Source organism: Puma concolor, chromosome C1 (assembly GCF_028749965.1).
Source record: "Puma concolor isolate L17-30 chromosome C1, mPumCon1.1.hap2, whole genome shotgun sequence".
Lineage (NCBI taxonomy): Eukaryota > Metazoa > Chordata > Mammalia > Carnivora > Felidae > Puma > Puma concolor.
In genome coordinates this window covers 208,757,669-208,776,877 of record NC_141674.1, presented here as the reverse complement: position 1 = coordinate 208,776,877, position 19,209 = coordinate 208,757,669, and the positions used below count along the sequence as shown (strand labels likewise).

Below are 19,209 nucleotides of genomic sequence, written 5' to 3'. Positions count from 1 at the left end.
GACCAGAGTTAGCTCTCCCTCTTCTTCGCCGCCTGTGCCTGCTTCGGTCTCACCACCTCTGTGTTCAGGCTCTCATCTGGACGATGGGCACAGTACCCCCCAATCCCAAGCAGCATCAGCGCCTGACATGGGGCTCGATCTCAGGATCTGTGAGATCATGACCTGAGCCAAAATCAAGAGGCAGACACTCAACCAACTGAGCCACCCAGGCGCCCCAAGATGAGTTTTGAAGTCAAACTCCCCTCATTTCCTAATCAAACGTTCCCTAACACAGGCTACTCTGCGAGGGAGCTTTCTCTCGCTCTAATCTTTTACCTAACCCTCTTGGCAGGAGCACGGGGATTTATCTTTCATGTACACCATTGATATTCCAGCTCTTTCTATTAGCAACAAAACCCTCAAAGCAGAGGGCGCTGGGTGCTTTTCATAGGCTCAGCAAGGCAGGTGGGGTAGGGCTGTGCGCCGCCCTGAAGTCAGTGGAAGGAAAAAGACCCGCAAAGGTTACGGTTGAACTGGGTGAAGTCGAAAGGCCAAAGATAGGCAGAAAGCACACCCCGGGGTGACAATCAGAAGTTCGAAAGCAGCTCTCCTGAATTCACAGTAAATCGTGGAGCATCTGTCAGAAGGCACACTCACCCCATTGGGATGGGGCATAAATTGTTACATATCCTCTTCCAGAGTCCTCTGGAAGATGCCACAACACCAGGGAAGGAAGCCAACAGGAGGCGTGAAGTGTGATGGAGGTGAGCTTTCTGAGAACTTTGCGGTTGCCGTCTTGGGGGCTGTAAGCCCTGTACGTGATGCCCTAAAGCAGAGAAGGCCCACAGGCTTCTGGTTCCTGCCATCTCTCTGACGTCCTATCACTTAAGTCCAGCCACAGAGGTCCCCTTTGGGGTCTTTCGAAAAGGACAACTCTCTTCTTTTCCTTCTGAGCACTGGCTTTTCACCTCCAGGTCTTACGTCACTGCCTCAGGGGCATCCTTCACCTGCCCCCCTAGGCTCAAGGTACGTAGCCTTCCCTGAGCCCATCCCAGCCACCTGCACCCACCTTCCTTAGAATCCTTTCACCCACTTAACACTCATCTTACTTTATAATTATTATCTTGAATCATCATTATTTATTTACCAGTTTATTATCTGTTGTCCCACAAGAGACTGTAAGCTTCCAAAGACTGGCTGGCTCAGTTGAAAGAGCAGGTGATTCTTGATCTTGAGGTCGTTGAGTACGAGCCCCACATTGGGTGTAGAATTTACTTAAATAAATAAAAATAAAAATAAAAAGCTTCATGAGTTCACGAGCCCCACATTGGGTGTAGAGATTCCTTACATAAATAAACATTTAAAAAAAAAAGCTTCAGAAGAAAGACAGCTTGTTTCTTCTCAGCTGGCCCCCCATGCCCCTTCTGTAGGACCCGGCACAGAGTTAGCACTGATAAATGTGTCACCAGTGCATGGACGGATGGAGCATGCCTTCTAACCCATCTTCTCAGCCCACACCCCGTGGAAATTACACAGTAAATCCTAGGAAGGTCTTTGAGCAATTTTGGCCTCCAGGGAGCACCCGGGCAAAGGTTTTTAACCTTTCCGCACGGATCTCTTCAGGTATTTGATAAAACCAACAGCCTCTCCCAAAAGAACATACACACACACTAAAAACTCTGCTTACAACGTGGGGGTCTGGACACGCCTACCGCCCCAGGTAAAAACTCCAGGCTTAAGAAACATCAAGCGGAGAAGGGAAGAGACTGGACATTCGACGCCACCAAGTCTTAGGAGAGACGTCCTAAAACCGGGCCTGTATAAAATGACCTATGTCCTTGGATTGCAGCATTAAAAAAAATACACAAAGACGGGAAGAAATCGGGAATGGGTAGGTGGGGGGGGGGGGGGGTGGTAAGGGATCGCTTCTAGTTCCGGCTCTGCCAGCCGCTCCCTCCCTTCTCGGTTTAGGACAAGCCAGCAGCGTCTGCCACGTTCCCTAAGGGTATCTGCAAGTGCTGGGGGCAGATGCACATTTCTGGAATACAGGAATAACATATTCCCCGGGACAGAATCAGGAAAACAGCTCCCTCGGGGGTCCCTGCTCAGGGGTTCCCAGTGGCCTGGGGTGCAGAGGCGGGGGCAGGTGCTTATGCACCTGCCGCAGCCTGCGCGCCGGGCTGGGAGGGCTGGTGGGGGGGGGTGTTGGGAGGAGGGAGAGGAGGTGGAGGAGGGAGGGGAGGAAGTAGTGGAGAGACGGAAGGAGGGGAGGGAGAAAGCAAGGGAGGAGGGAGTGGAGGAGGGAGAAGGGAGGGGAGGAGGGAGAGGGGAGGGGCGGAGGGAGGGAGGGGAGCCGCGCGGGGAGGAGTCTGCAAACTTTCAGTTCGAGGGCATTGTGGGAAGCAGCCATGGTCTGAGGCGGGCGCCTCACCTGTCAGCCTCCGGCTCCTGCTCTCGCCTCGCGCCCTGGTGACTCCCGCTCCTCGCTCGCCGCTCGCTCCTGGGCGGCCGGGGAGGGGGCGGCGGAGGCCCGGCCACCATGGTGAGTGACCCGGGGGCGCGCGCCGGCGGGAGGCACCTGCGGCGGCCGCCGGGGGGACCCCGGGGTCCCGGTCCGCCGCCCGACGGTGCGGACGCGCGGGCCACCGGCCCGGGACCCTCGGGGCCACAGGCGCGCTCCTTCATTCATTGGCTCGTTCGCTGAGCGCGGGGTCAGTGCCAGGCGCGCGCGGCCAGGTGCAGGGGGACGCGGGGGACCTTCGCTGGCAGGGGGGTTACCTTCTGGGAGGAGGGTGTGGAGACGAGATGGGGAGCCGGGTGGCAGACCGGGGAAGTAAAGGTAACCGCCGCGAGTGAGTGCTCCCCAAGTCTCCAGTACCACCGGATGGCGGAGGAGATCGCGGAGAAGGCCCTTTGCGGGAGGTGACATCTCAGATGCCGGAGATCCCGCAGGGGCCATGCAGGTGGTGGGAGCCGAGAGAGAGCAAAGAGGAGCGAGAAGAAATCCTTGCTTGTGGCAAAAAGAGAGAGAGAGGGGCCAGGTCCAGTTGAGGCGGGTCGTTAGAAGCCAAGTTAAGGAGTTTGGGTTTTATTCTAACTTAGTTGAGCCCTGGGAGCCTTTTAGCGAGATTACTGGTCTCATCTCATCCCTTCTACACGCAAAAAAAAAAAAAAAAAAAAAAATGCCTGTGGCTGTTGGCGGAGAGTCGCCTGAAGGACACGTGTTCGAGGAGGGGTTTCCATCAAAGTAGAAACAAGGAGACCAGTTCCAGCGCCCCAGGTGAGAGGTCGTGACCTGCCCTGGGTGGAAGCAAGAGCTTCAGGCGCCTCTTCCGTCGCCTTCTGTCCAGGGCTAGCGTTTTGACAGGGAGGTGGCCTGAACTGTGCCAGTCGCACTTCCCCAGGTGAGCTCAGGTCCCACATTTAAGTAGGAACAGAAGCGACCCGCAGTCTGAGGGCTTGAGGGCCCTCAGCTGCGGGCTGGGCAGGAGATAGTCAAGGACAGCCGTGGAATGCTAAGCCCCTGGACACAAAGACCACAGATCCTGGCCCCGGGGAGAGGCCTGGCTGCACAGGCCGGAGATGCCTTTTGTTGTTTGTTGAGGATTCCTTGTAAATACAGCACGGTGTAAAAAGGAGGCTGTAAATAATGGAGCAGCTCTGTTCGTTTGCTCGGGTTTCCCAAGGAACAAGGTGACAGCGTGCGGAGCTCGCCAGCATCACTTGCCTGCTGGAGGGGTGGAAGTGGGAATGAACTGGGGCAGGGTGCTCACTCTAGACAGCACTTGCCGTGGAGTTTTGTTTTTTTTCTTGCTGGTATCGTATGATCAGGTAGTCAGAAATGTGTGCAGAAATGTGTGGCTTTACCACCAGGCCTCGCCCACCAGAAATGCTCATGTGATTGAGCACTTCGGATAGGCCCAGTGGGATGCTCAACCCTACCATTCACCATCTCAGGCAAATCCTGATGAAAGTGAGTGTTCTGCTCTTTGCATTTTACCTGTCCCGACCTATTTTTAGCAATGTGGCCCTGGACGGTCTCTTGACCTCTCTATGCCACTTGGCTTATTTGTCAAGTGAAGATTGTAAGTGTTCCCGACTTGTTAGAAGGAGTTCTCCACGTGCAGTCTGGGGACCCTAAGGAGTCCCTGAAACTTTTCAGAGATCCACAAAGACCCGAGGAATTTCATAATAGTTTATAACAGCACCATGATATTATGTGCCTTTTTCACATTCATTCCTACATGACCGTGTGTGGAGTTTGCTTGAGACTAACATGTCCCGGGATTATGTGACAGATTGAATACAGACACAGCTAGGAGAGTCCAGCTGTCTTCTACTGAGCCAGACATTGAGAAGATTCGAAAAAAATGTAAAATAGGGGCACCTGGGTGGCTCTGTCACTTGGGCTCAGGTCATGGTCTTAGGTTCGTGAGTCTGAGCCCCACATCAGGCTGTCAGCACAGAGCCCGCTCTGGATCCTCTGTCTCCATTTCTTTGCCCCCTTCCCCCCCCCCATGCTCTTGCTCTCAAAAATAAATTAAAAAGAAAACGTTTAAATTTTACAAAAAGAGGGGCGCCTGGGTGGCGCAGTCGGTTAAGCGTCCGACTTCAGCCAGGTCACGATCTCGCAGTCCGTGAGTTCGAGCCCCGCGTCGGGCTCTGGGCTGATGGCTCGGAGCCTGGAGCCTGTTTCAGATTCTGTGTCTCCCTCTCTCTCTGCCCCTCCCCCGTTCATGCTCTGTCTCTCTCTGTCCCAAAAATAAATAAACGTTGAAAAACGTTGAAAACGTTGAAAAATTAAAAAAAAAAAATTTTACAAAAAGAAAAACTATAACCATACAAAACCTACATAAATAAAAGGTCTTTGGAGCTACCTATTTTTTAAGAGTGCGAAGGAGTCACAGGCAGGTTCTGTGAGTCAATGCAAGTGAATGCATTTAGGGCAGTAGCTTTGCCCCCGTCGGAGCTCGGGGACTAGAACGTCTCCTCTGTTATTACTGCCACGTGCTGGGAAGAACCTTCTTGGTGAGGGCCACTTTGTGACCCTCTGTCTTTCTCCTGCTCTGTTCTTGACTCCTGCCAACTCTTCCCTTAGGAAACTAAAAGGTGCTTTCGCTATCCTACTTGCTCCCTCTGCACAGGAGATGGTTCTTCATCCCTGTGCCCGTGGGCCAGGTTTCTAGCACAGGGATTCTATACCTCCTGAATCTGGGGACTGTTTTTTTATCCGAATTGTCTTGTTTGAATCAACTTTGTATCTCTGCACCCTGTCTTTGTTTTAGAAACCTCTGTCTGCCCTGGGAAGCAATGAGAGGGTTATTGTGTTTCAGGGATCCCCGTGGCTTCTGAGCACAGTGTATTTAAACATCTTAGTGGGAAGCCTTTACTGTTGGATGGTTGACAATGCTGGTGGAGGAAGGAGGATTTTCTTTTATTTGTTTGTTTATTTTTTTTTTTTCCCTGTAAGAAGATAGCAGTGAGGATTTAGAGGGTGAAGTTTGAAGGGCTGTGGGGGTGCCTTTACTAAAAATGCAAGCGGACCTTGCTTTATGCAGTCCACATGCTTCGGATAAGTTGAAATGGCTTTTAAAACCACGTTGCAAACAAAATAGAGGAATTACCCATTGAAAGAAACTCCAGGGGTGACCCATTTTTGAAATATGAAGAATCGTCTTCTTGCGATGCAAATGATCATAATGGACGCTGCTTATATCTAAAGTGAGATCCGCTCACGCTAAAAACAAAAAGATCGAAGATTCTTTGGTGTGATTTTAAATCTTAGTTCAGAGAGAGACTTTCCCGAGCTGAACTGGGAAGCCAGTTCTTGATCAGCGTTGACGTCAGTCAGTTTGAAACAGCACGAGGGCACCTTCTCCTAAATCAAGTACATCAGAGTTCCCCGTGTTTGTCCTAATCTCACTGTATCGCCTGGAAACAGGAAGGATGAAGAGGGTTGCAGAGGGCTGAGGAGGGAGAAATCTAACTATGAACCTGTAGATCCTGCTACGATCCCGCCTCCCTACCCAGTATATCAATTTAATCGTCCAAGGCTTAAGTGAACCGTAATAAGCACGTAGTTATTTAGGCAGTTTAAGTTCTAGTTCCAGGGTGAAGTAGTTTATTACAGCAAGGAGCGCTTTCCTGCTCCAAAGCCTCCTGTGAACTGCTGGGCAGCCATTAGTGGGGGGGGGAGGGGGTTGGGAAGAAGGGAGGGAGGGCAACGTGGCCTCGGTGGTGGTCAGTTATCCCCAGAGGCGAGACCACAGACAGCCCTTCCCCCAGGTCTCCCAACAACACCAGTGAGACTTGTGTTTACCCGACCCCAGGATTGTGATTCCTGAGTTCCCATTCCTGGTTTCTGTGGCCAATAATGTCAACAGCTTATGATTTTTGTGTGACATTTTACAAACAGCTGGAAGGAAATGGTCAGCAGATTGTGTACTCGCCACAGGGTATTTTCGATGTGTGTCCGTTTGGGTCCCATGAGTGATTTCATTATTGACTAAGACGTAACAGATAAAGCAAAGCCTATCCCCCAACACAAAGGACGAAAACTCCTTGAAGAGCCCCCAGAGATAAGCATTTTGGGATCTCCCCATGACCCATTCCTTTGATGATATTTTGTTGTTACTGTGGCCAGGCCAGAGGTTCTTGCAGTGATCGGAGACTTCACTGGGGTTACTTCTTCCCTGGGGCCTGCTGCCTATCCTAGCCATTTACCTGGGAGAAACTCCCTTTGGACCATCTGGAGCCCCCAGATCCTGTGCTGTGAGAGAATGCACTGGGAAACCAGAAGCCAAGCCCCTCAGGCCTCCCAGGGCAGCTCTGACCTGTCTCGCCAGCACCCTGACCGGCCAGAGGAACTGTGCTGATTACGTGGCTGCTGATAGCAGGATAAATGGTGACTTTTAACAATGAAAAGGAAGCGCTACAAATCATTTAAGTTAGACACGAAATGCCGTTGAATGTTACGAGGAAGCTGGCCTTCGAAAAAGCTCCAACCGTGTCCCGAGCCCGGGAACTTTCCGACAGGTAGAAGTGAGTTCTGAAAAAGCTCTGACTAGTTTCTGCAAAGCGCCCGGGGGAAAATGATCAAGTGTCTGGGAGTCTGTCAGTGCGATGGGCCACTGACCTGAAGTACAAGAATAAGGGCACTCAGGATTTCCTATGTTCCTGTCCTTGTCGGATCCTCTCTTAGTAGGGCTTCCGGGCTGGTGAGAAAGGATGGGTGTGTGGTGGGGTTCGCTGCGTACTTAAATGCTGCAGGAGGCTTCTGGCCACCCTGGGTTATTAAAGAGGAGAAGCTAAGGCCATGGTTTGCAAGCTGGGGCGCCTTGTACTTGGTCTTGTACTTGGTCTTGTAGAGAGCGGACGTCAAGGGATAATCATGACTTGCACAGATCATTTTAGATTTACAACTTCTTTGCACTAAAACACGAATGGGGGTGCCTGGGTGGCTCATTGGTTAAGCGTCCGACTATTGATTTCGGGTCAGATCACCCTCTCACGGTGTGTGGGATGGAGCAGCCCATGTCGTGCTCTGTGCTGACACCACGGACCTGCCTCGGATTCTCTCCTCTCTCTGCCTCTCCCCCACTTGTGCGCATGCGTGTGTACGTTATCTCTCTCTCTCTCTCAAAACTAAATAAACATTAAAAAAACTCACAAATGCGTTTGAGTCCACGCTGCAGAATTCATACACACTTTAAAGATAAAAAAAAAAAAAAAAACCTAAGAAGTAGCTTGTGTATGGCTAGTTGCTTAAGACTAGCACTCTACATCTCACAAGGCTACCTGCCTTTTTTGCTGTTTCGGTGATTTGGGTCGAAAAGGTTGAGATGGTGTTCGAAGACGGGGTCAGAAACATTTTTCTGTAAAGGGCTGGATCGTAAGTATTTTAGGCTTTGTGGGCCCTAAAGTCTCTGTCACTGTCACTTAACTCTTCTATTATAGAGTGAAAGCAGCCATGGACAAGATGCAAATGGGTGTGGCTATGTTTTAATAAAACTTTATTTATAAACACAGGGGGCGGGCCAGAATTGGGCTATCGGCTGTAGTTTGTTGACTTACGTTCTAAAGTAACTTCCATTCATTCACTATATATTTGACAAGTGAATATATTTGACTATATATTTGACAAGTGAATTGGGCACGTGCCCCAGGACAGGCAGTGCACCAGGTAGGACTGGCTATATAATTTGTCACACCTAATACAAAATGAAAATGTAAGGTCCCTTGCTCAAAAAACTGTTGAGAATTTCAAGATGACTGCAGAGCAGTAAACTAAGGACTTGCTCTAGGCAAGAACCCTGTGTCCACGGAAACCAGCCCTGGGTCTAGGCCTCAGAGCTTGTGTTAAATAAACCAGAAGCTCCTTGCTGTCCTGGAGCCCATGTTCTTGGTAGAAAGTTCTCGAAACTTTCTGAATATTTTGTACCAATGACACAGAAGAGGATATTATAAAGCATTCATAAATCATCCTCTCATTTTTTTACTTGATGGAAGTTGCAGGTGTTTCTGATGTGGGCAATGTGGGACTCTGTGGGAGCATGTGGAATTGGGGGCAGTCCTGGTGTAGGTGGCCACTTCAGGCCCTGCAATTTCACCCCTTCTCAGCCTGAGGAGGTGGGTCCATTCATCGGGCCAACTCAGCTGGCCCTTGGTCACTTCCTGAAGCAGTTGTGACTGGACATAGAGTTCAGGAACCATGTCCTTCTCCCATATCCCCTTGGGTACAGAACATCGAGGCTTCCCCAGCCCATTCCAGGTTTGCCCTAAAAGTCCAGATGTGGTGTAGTTTGTCAGTGTAAATCCTGTACATTAGTTCCCCATTTGTGTAAAATGAGACCGATACGCCCGTGTATAAACTGGAGACTTCCAGGAGGATATGAGAGAAACAGTGATTGTTCCTGGGAAGGGCTCTAAGCATCCATTGTGATACATTTTCACTTTGTATTGTATGTTCTATTAGATACTTCAGTTCTATTTGAATGTTAATTATCTTCTAAATTATATGAAAAATCACTTTTAAAAATATCTTCATTTACATTAGTCCTCCAGCAAGACTCTGTTTGGTTTTTCCCTGTGCTTTGTAACTTTTTCTTAAAGTTTATTTATTTTGAGAGAGAGAGAGCACAAGCAGGTGAGGGGCAGAGAGGAGGGGAGACAGAATCCTAAGCAGTCTCCGTGCCTAATGGCACAGAGCCTGATGCGGGACTTGAACTCATGAATAGTGAGATCATGACCTGAACCGGAGATCAAGAGTCAGACGCTTAATTGACTGAGCCACCCAGGTGCCCTGCGTGTTTTGGAACTTCTTAAGGTTGGATGTGTCTGGAATTGGGATGTAGGCAGAAGTTTCCTGAAATCACACACACACACACACACACACACACACACACACACACACACACACACACAGGCTTTCTCTCTGACTTGAGCTCTTGGCCAGCCTTCTGAGACTCCTATTAGTACCTGTTTTCATATGAGAACTGAGAAAACCTGAGGGGAAAAATGTGAACCATCTTTCTCACTTCAGTAACTCTGAAAACTTTTGGTAACGACGTAGAATAATGTTTCTAGTCACTTCAGAGAGGACTGAACCATTCAAGTACAGAGATGGTTGGCAGATCACTTAGGGTTGGCCTTTCTGCATTCAGTAAAGAACTGAACATTCCAGCAAGATTAAGAAGTCACGTCCCTGAAAAAGTCAGGAAGGCCCCATCAAATGTGGCATCAGATAACGACTGTCACTGATTTGTTCTGCCCCTGATTTGTGTCTGCTGCATATCCCCAGCTTCCCAAGCCTTCCTTAAAAAAAAAAAAAAAAAAAAAAAAGGCAGCAACTTTTCGTTATATGGAGGTGAAGCTGTAAAAGGCTTGAAAAAAAGGTTTCTTTGAAGAGAAATGTCCGAATTTCATCAGGTGACAGAACGTGTTATTGGAAGACACATCTCTGTTGTGAAAACGTTCAGCTACTGGTTCCCTGTAGAAGTGACACGCGGGGCATTTTGCCCAGCTTCCCCCCACCCCCTAAAGCCTTCATGTGTTCATTTCCAGAGGCAGGTGTCAGATGTCAGTGCAATGTGTCCAGGATGAGCACATGATGAGGCCGACAGCCCCAAGCCCTGCATGTGTGCCCTGTGACCTTGACCACTTGGTTTATCCCTTTCACACGGGGCCCACTTCCTCAGTTTACCTGCAGATTGAATGAGATAATCCAGTTCAAGCCCTTTGCATGCGGTCTGGCACCTGGAACACATTCCATAAACGTTAGCTAGGCTATTTTTAAGAGAAACAGGAAAAAAACCCTAACAAAATGTTTAAAAAGGGTTATAAGTTGATTCCCGCCTCCTCCCCATCCCCCCAGGAAACTTATCTGAACCAATGAAATAAAGAAACAAAATATCATAGACTGTAAACACTGGGGAGATAGGAGAAGGTAAGGGTTTTTATAGTATCACAGTGTTTTTCCAATGTGATTCAAAACCCAGTGTATGTATAGGACATTTTTCTTTTATTTCCTAAACAAGTACTTTCAGTTTCTTTACTAAGAAGCCGAAACCTCAATTCTAAGTGCACTGCACGTGCATCCAACCTTTTAAAGTTTATTCGGCCTCATGACTTTTATACTTTAAGGATTCAGATAATCTAGTCTATATCAACAGTCTTGGTAAAAAAAAATAAATAAGCGGGAGAGGGAAGACTTGACTATATAGCAAGCCAGGTCTTTCTCTCAGATTGAACCTGAGCTTTGAAAGAGGATGATGGATGTGCCATTGCCCACCTCCTAACAAATTTTGTTCGCCAGTGTAGACCTTGTTGTCAAGGTATAAAGGCGTGAGGGACAGATTTTTATTGAGTTCTGAGTAGTCTCCAGTAGGAGGAAAATGTAAGTTCTTAATAAACACTGAAGTGGTCATTACCATCGAGGTTAGCATATTAAGCATAGCCTCTTAAACAAAGTTCCTGATCACAAAAAAATTCACATTAAGAATGATTGAATGAGCATCACTATGAAATACGAATAGGGTCCCAAGTTATTCATGTTTCACTGGACTTCAAAGTCATACTGAATGTTGCCTGGAATTTCTACCCACTATTTCCAGTTATCTTTTTGGTCCTTAAATGATTTGAAACAGAACCAAAGGCCGGTCTGCCTCTCAAAAGACTCTAGAAGAAAATCTAATTGGAGTTATAGTTACTCTAAGACAAAAATGAAGCAATTAACAGGTATTGTTGGTATGTTCTAAATTGATTACTCTGCCCAGAGGAAGTAATGAATGGAGAAATCATATATGAATCACTTCTCAGGCTTTTTTTTTTCCTTCTCACTTGTGAATCCTTGAGCTCTTTTAACTGAGGAGGTTATTAGAAAAGAAAACCCAGGGGCTCCTTGGTGGCTCAGTTGGTTGAGTGTCTGACTTTGGCTTAGGTCATCATCTCACAGTTCACAAGTTTGAGCCCCGCATCAGGCTCTGTGCTGACAGCTCAGAGCCTGGAGCCTCTTCAGATTGTGTGTCTCCCTCTCTCTCTGCCCCTCCCCTTCCCCCCGCCTCGCTTGTGCTCTGTCTCTCTGCCTCTCTCTCTCTCAAAAGTAAGTAAACATTAAAAAAATAAATACAAAAAAAGAAAAGAAACACCCACAAGTGTAGATCTGTTTCTTGATTGCAAGATATGTGTGTTGTGGGGAAGAAATTTCTCACATGCACAGGAGTGGATGATTAAGCACTGAAGTATATTGTTCAGATTATATAATTGCTGCAGAAGCAGGACACGGTATGAGCTCATGGGAGAGATGGGCACTGGGCTGAGACCAGAAGGGCAGGACGATCCTGCCTGCAGCTTTTCAGAAGAGCACGTACTGTAGATATGCTGGATGTGCATGTCAGTGGGAAGGGTTCATAAGTAGACCGTAAAGACAGGCAGTTTGAGGGAAATGCAAGTCCTGGAGGAGAGCCTGGTTTCTCATCGACTCCACCTTCTCCAACTTTGCTCGTCCATCAGCCCCAGTGGGACAGGAGTCATCCAGTATCATCTGGGAATGACACTTCTCCCAAGTGGATTTTCCAGAGAGCAAAATGGACAAACTTTTTTTTTTTTTTTTTAGTTTTAGAGTTAAAAAAGTGTTAATACCCTCCTCAAGCATCAGAAGTAGTTCATCAGAAGTAGTTTGAAGCAGCCTCACTTCCCTGCTTGGTTTTGGGGATGAGTTAGTTGCCTTCTAAGCAGCCAAAGTACAATGGTACAGAAATTGCAGGTGTATTTAGGATGCGTGTGTGTGTGTGTGTGTGTGTGTGTGTGTGCGTGCACACATTTGTGTGTGTGTGTTTTATCTCCGACTGGGTTAGTTCCTTTAAAATACTGGGGTGCCTGGGTGGCTCAGTCAGTTAAGCGTCTGACCGGCTGAGGGCATGATCTCTTGGTTTGTGAGTTCGAGCCCCGTGTTGGGCTCTTGTGCTGACAGCTTACAGCCTGGAGCCTGCTTCAGATTCTGTGTCCCCTTGTCTCTCTGCTCCTGCCCCATTCATACTCTGACTCTCTCTTTCTCAAAAATAAATAAACATTAAAATACCAACTGCTGTTCCTTCCCTCCACTACCCTGTATGTCTTCCCCCAAACTCTCTTCCTCCAATCACTTTCATGTATGTTTCAAGAAGGAAAGCTCATTTTTAAAAAAAGTTTGTTTATTTTGAGAGAGGGGAGGGGCGGAGGAGAGAATCCCAGGCAGGTTCTGCACTGTCAGCATAGAGCCCAATGTGGGGTTCTGTCCCATGAGCCAAATCATGAGATCATGACCTGAGCCGAAATCAAGAGTCGGTCGCTTAACTGACCAGGCCACCCAGGCACCCCCAAGACAAGGGAAGCTCATTATAATAGCAGCTTAAGACAGACATCACTAGGAAGACAGAAGAACATAGCACTGGTAGGGGTTGCCGCATTGGGAATGAGAGAACTCAGGGCCGTCACCTGGCTATACTAATGACTGTGACCTTCACTGCTCTCCTGCCTTCCTGGCTCTGTTCTTGCTGTCACGTGAAGCAAGCTTGGACCTGAGGCATGATCTTAAAAACTCTTTCTGGCTCTCACAGTCTGTTACTTGCTGCAAGAAAATCCCATGTCTCTCTAAACCTAACGTACACTGTTTTCTGAATGTGTCAGAACCAGGGCGGGGGTGTGATGTTGAGTTGCTGATCCGTGTGTCTTTACGTTGCTGTTGATGCCTGACATGTCCTAGGTGCAACTTGCAGGTGCAGTTTCCATGTCTGCAGCTGGCCTGAAGGTCTGATGGCCATCCCAACACTGAGGGTACATAACTAGGTGGTGAGTCATTGCATTCCTCACACATCTGTCTGTTTACAGTGCGTAAACGTCACGAGTGCATCGTTAAGTGCACGATCGTAAGTGCAATTTTGGCTTCAGTCAGCATAAGTGTAAAAGCACAGCGTTATTATTCTGCTTTAGGTACAAATTTACTGAATACCTACTGTGGTCTAACCCCGGAAATGGAGATTATTAAACGCTATAAGGGAAACAGAACTGATGATGCTTCTGATCCCATGGGGAGGGAAACCTATAAATAGAGCAGTTTGTACTGCTAAACCGTGGGTTTCTTCAAAGAACGTTGAAAAATGAAGATGTGGTCAGGAGGCACTAGGGTTCAGAGGGAAGTGTGAATCTGGAGAGAGGTTTTGAAAGGATGTTACAGATGTGCTTTGGTGATGAGTGTATTTCAGACACGGGGCTCGAAGGAGGAGCCAGCTGCTGAGGTGGGTCCCAGTAACACATGTTCTAAGGCCTGTAAGCAGATTGGCATGACTGCATGGGGGAATGGGTTGGAAAACACACACACACACACACACACACACACACACACACACACACACACACACAGCCCAAATACTTGGGAGCTAGATATCTCCCAAGAAAAAGTAGAGTACTTTGGTGCTTTGGTGGAGGGCATTGAAAGACAGGAGATTTTCTCTGCGCCATTCTGGAGGACAGTCCCGAAAGGTCTGTCTTTTCTGTTTTCTGTTCAGAACCATCATTTCACAGATGTGGAGTGTGAACAGTGGACAGGCACTGCTTGAGACAAACACCTAAACGAAATCTCCGTCCTCTGTGGTATTTTTAGATGGTAGGGGGTAGCGTGTGCACATATAGGTGTAACTGATTTGAAGTTTTAAAGTGAAACAAAGTTTTTTGTTCATCTTGTTTGTATTGGTAACCACACCCATTTCTCGGAAGAATTTGAGCCTATCTTTGCCAATGATCATTTAAAAAAAATTTTTTAATATGAAATTTATTGTCAAATTGGTTTCCATACAACAGTTTAAAAGAAAATTCAGGCAATAAATATTTATTGAGCAGCTGTTTGTCCATACCTATTAAAATTCAAGCCATTACACTTGCTCAAAAGTAAAAAAAAAAAATTTAATTTTATTTATTTTTATTTATTTTGAGAGAAAGAGGGGGAGAGAGAGAGTGAATAGGGGAGGGGCAGAGAGAGAGACGGAGAGAGAGATTCCCAGGCAGGTTCTGCAAGGTCCACGCAGAGCCTGACATGGGGCTCGAACTCATGAAACCATGAGAATATGAGATCATGACCTGAGCCGAAGTTAAGAGCTGGATGCTTAACTGACTGAGCCACCCAGGTGTCCAGGCACATAAGGGACTGAAAGTGAAAACTTCAATTCTGGCTCCTTGTGTAAAGCTTTGGAAAGGACTCTTATTCTTTGTCAGTTGCAAGATAAGTAACTATTGGTCTGAGAAAAAAAGTTTTTTAAAGTGTCCTTCTTTAAAATAATGCACTTGTCTGATTAAGTGATGTTTATCCATATTTATCAGTTTCAGGGTCAAAATGCTGATACTCTAAAGACCACGCTAAATCTTTCCAACACAGTAATGGTGAGACTTTTTTTTTAAATAAAACTACCCTTTCAATCCCATTTTCCTGAGCTCCTTCTTATAACCAGTGAGTATAATCATATTTTATCAGTAAGAGTTCAAAGAACAGAATATTTAAGATCAATAGGTTTGCAATAATTATTATATTTTTAGCAAATATTTACAACGTGAATGTTTCTAAAATATACTTCCAATTTAGAATTATATTCTGTACTACAGTCTTGACTATGGAAGCTAAAAATTTTAGACCTTGAGCAAAAGTGACCAAAAAAAAGGCCTAAACTTCTTTTTTGTTAACTGTGAAATAAGATAGTCATAAACACAGTAGGATTTCCTTTTTCTTACAAAGCATCTTTTTTTTTCTCCGCAGTTTTATTGAGATATAATTGACCAAAGCATCTTGGGGTGGTATTTTTTTTGTAACATCATAGAAAGATTTATAATTAAATATCAGTTTTACTGAAAATGCACACAATTATTTATGGGAGCCAGTGACTTTAGAGTTTGTTCCATAGCTCCACGTTGCTAAAATTGGGTTTGATTTCTGAATTTTAAAGTAACTATTTAAAATGTTGCACAAGAAAAAGAAGTGAGAAAACAGACTGTACTTATCTTACATTGCCGGTTTCTCTACTGAGTGGTATAAGGAATGGTGATTTCCGGCAAAAGTGACCGTAAAACATCTGTTGTATTCTCCCGTAATAAAACTTTATGCTACATGGGAAGTCTAATAAAAAAGAAACAGGTGTTCAAAATGGAAGATGTTAAGCCCATCTTCAGCCCTACCTGCACATGGCTGATTGCTATGACCCCAAAATGGGCCAGCCCAGTGCAGGCTGTAGTCTGATGCTCCCTTTTGGGTAGGGAACTGGAGGCCACCAAGTAGAGAATAGAAGCACTTCGGCCAATGCATGTGCGTATCACCATCCACCCTTAATTACTCACATCTTAAGAATAGAAGGAACCCGGAGAGGCATCATATAATGAGCTCTGAGCAGAGGTCAGGTTCACTATCAAGTAATTAGCACTATCAGCAATTATTATAGCATTAAACTATTTGCCTGTGACTGAAACTTAAATTGGTAACAATTGAGTAATGTCACCTTAATGCATGTAGCCTGCACAAAATACCGTGCTGGTGGTTCTTAAAGTTTTCTGGGATAAAAATCCTTCTTAAAATCTGCTAAAATTTCTGGACCTGATTTCTAGAGTAATCGCTCATCTAAAAGTTTGCATCTAAAAGTTTGCATAGACTTTCAAGTCTACCAACACTCCTTTCCCTTTTAAATTACCCTTAGACCTTGGGGATTTATTATAAAGGTATAGAATCCTACCTGAATTCAATACCTAGCCCTGCCTCCTATATTTTGAAGACTCCACGAAAGTCTTTTATTATTATTATTATTATTATTTTTTTTTATTTATTATTGGGACAGAGAGAGACAGAGCATGAACAGGGGAGGGGCAGAGAGAGAGGGAGACACAGAATCGGAAACAGGCTCCAGGCTCTGAGCCATCAGCCCAGAGCCCGACGCGGGGCTCGAACTCACGGACCGCGAGATCGTGACCTGGCTGAAGTCGGACGCTTAACCGACTGCGCCACCCAGGCACCCCTCCACGAAAGTCTTTGAAGTGTCAATAACTAATTTTTTTTTTGTATTCAATATGATACGTCACCTAGGTATGTGGATTAAACAATACAATAGGACACACATATAAATGTGCCCCAAACCGTGTCCGCCATGCAATGGATTGTCTTTATTGATAAATAAATAAATTTGTCATGTGGCATAGTATGTTCATATGGGTTGGTCTGTTAATAGACTGGAGTCTTCCTGGAGAAAAGGGACCCTGAGAAGCTAGATGGTGATCAGAAAGTTTCTTGGGAGAGTGCAGGATCGGAGTAGCAAGATGGGGGGGCCAGTGACAGTGTCTGTAGGGTGATCCGCCTCATAGCTGTTGTATCTACCTCCACTCTAGGTAAACAATCAACAGATGCTACTTGGAGAGGCCAGACAGGTGCCTTTGTCCCTAGAGATGTGTTCACAGATTCTTCCAAATTGTCCTATTTTTTCAAGAACTCTGAGCAGACCACTGCTGCTAACACAGCTTTCTTCAGACCAGCTCCTGTAGAATAGGAGCTGGAGGCCCTTTCTGGTTGTCATCCCAGCCGTGTCATCCTGTGACCACACTGTGGCTGATTGAGCTGTGTCTTCTGTAGAGAGCTAATCTCACCACTATGGGCTATTTTATTTTCATTGCCAGATTATGAGGGTTACCTGTAGTCTTTTGTGAACAGGCTGCAGTCTTGTGGACCAGAGTGTTATGTATCTGTTTAACAGAGATTCAAAAGCATCATGTAGTATGTCTAGCAGTCTCACGGGCGCTGTGCACGTGTGAAGACTGCCTTTGACTGGCGGATTGTGTGGGAAAACCTCAGGCTTTAGAGTCGGATGTATCTGTGTGTTGGAATCCCTCTCTGCCATTTACTGGCCTTTGAGCTGAGTCTCTGACATAGGTATCATAGAACATCTATCCATGACCTCATATGAGTACTATCTGTTCCTTGCTGGTGGTTATCATGATTGTGATGGCTTGTGGCTACTCACATTTCCTGCTTCTCCTAGCAACGCTTCATGTTCATGGCTCGGAACCCTGGCTTTGCTCGAAAAGGACCATCTGATCTCTTGATTTGTTTTTGATGGGTTATCAGTTGAAGTAGTTTTTTTCCAAATGTATGGGGATGAAAAGAATAATCATCCACTCTCTGTCATAGAGGCTTATCACCACATACGTTACACTACGTTCCTAATTTAACCAATTAACCTGAGATGATAAAAGTTCACTCTGACAGTATTGTGTTCTGTGGAATGCAAAGCGATGTACCTATAAGATTGTTTTATGTGCTTGGATTTGCTGTGGAGTTAAAACCGTTTCAGATTTCTTAGGAACCTAGGACCCATTGCTTTAGGTTTTCTTACAAGGTTCACATGTTAAGTTGGTTTTACAAATCTGTGCATCATTTATTTTAGGTTAGTACCGCAGTCCTTAGGAATCTGATGTCGGTTCATAAAGTTAGGGGGAAAGTGATTGTTATCTGACCCTTAAAGCAGAAGCTAAAGATCTGTTACTTTGGGTCTTTCTGGAGTTAATTAACCCAGTCTCTCTGCTTTCCTTGGGTTGAATCCAGCATCAGCCCTGGACAGTTTTTCCCAGACTTACCTTCCCCAGACTCTCCCTCCCGAGGAATACGTGTCTTACACTGGAGCCCAGGACTAAAATTTACCACGCAAGGTGAATCCGAGACTGTCCTTAGTTTTATAGCAGAAGATACCCAAACATTTTCCAATGTGGTTTATAGAACATTTACAGAATCAATGGTATTGTTTCACTAACTCAGTCAATCCCACTGGTAAAATGGTTTAAAAGTCCAAGTCAAAAATTGTATTGATGTTCATTTAAAATAAAATTGGGGGGGGGGGCGCCTGGGTGGCTCAGTCCATTGAGCGTCTGACTTTGGCTCAGGTCATGATCTCGCGGTCTGTGAGTTCGAGCCCCGCGTCGGGCTGTGTGCTGACAGCTTAGAGCCTGGAGCCTGTTTCAGATTCTGTGTCTCCCTCTCTCTTTGACCTCCCCTGTTCATGCTCTGTCTCTCTCTCTCTCAAAAATAAACAAACGTTAAAAAAAAATTAAAAACAAAAAAAATAAAATAAAATCGGGTCTTTGTTATTACTGTCAGCCTGAAATATCTTGCACAGTCTTAGAATTCTTGCTATAGTTTTTAGTTTAATGTGCAAGCCTCATTTGGATTGAGGTACAGCTAGGAGTTGCTGTGTTTGAAGCCTGAGATTGTTTTGCAAATGGTGGATGTTCACATGATCAGTGAGAATTTTGTTCATGACGTTTGTTGGGGTCTTTGGAGAATCCGTCCTGGGCACCTGCCTCTGATTATTTTGGCCTAGGATGGTGACCAGGGATGGTTTAAATGTGACTTTTCAAGTACATTTGGTTTCAGAATTTGGTAATGTCAGTCCCTAGGCTGTAGGCTGTGAACCAGACAGAATGAAAAACAAAAGCAGAGAAGGGCCATTTCCTATTGTTAACAGAGCAGAGTGTAAGATTCCAGCTATTACCAGCTGTACCCACCACAGCCTCTTATCTATGATTTTTCTCAAACTTAGCATAGCCTTCCTCCTAGCGAGAGTCACAGGGAGTCAGGGCATGGATTGCGGGGGGTGGGGGGGGGCACAGGAAACGCAGGCTACTTCCATATTCTGAAGCCACCTGCACATGAAAAGAAAGAGAGTGCCCGAACAAGGC

The 19,209-nt window shown here is 46.1% G+C and overlaps 1 protein-coding gene across 1 annotated transcript in view; it reads left to right on the top strand.

Annotated features, from left to right (window-relative positions):
• Positions 1-19,209, top strand: part of AP1S3 (adaptor related protein complex 1 subunit sigma 3) — a 67,546-nt gene that overhangs the window by 4,957 nt on the left and 43,380 nt on the right. The window contains 3 exon segments of the mRNA XM_086715228.1: positions 332-417; positions 679-784; positions 2,324-2,521. Of these exon segments, the coding sequence (XP_086571354.1) occupies positions 332-417; positions 679-784; positions 2,324-2,521 (390 nt within the window).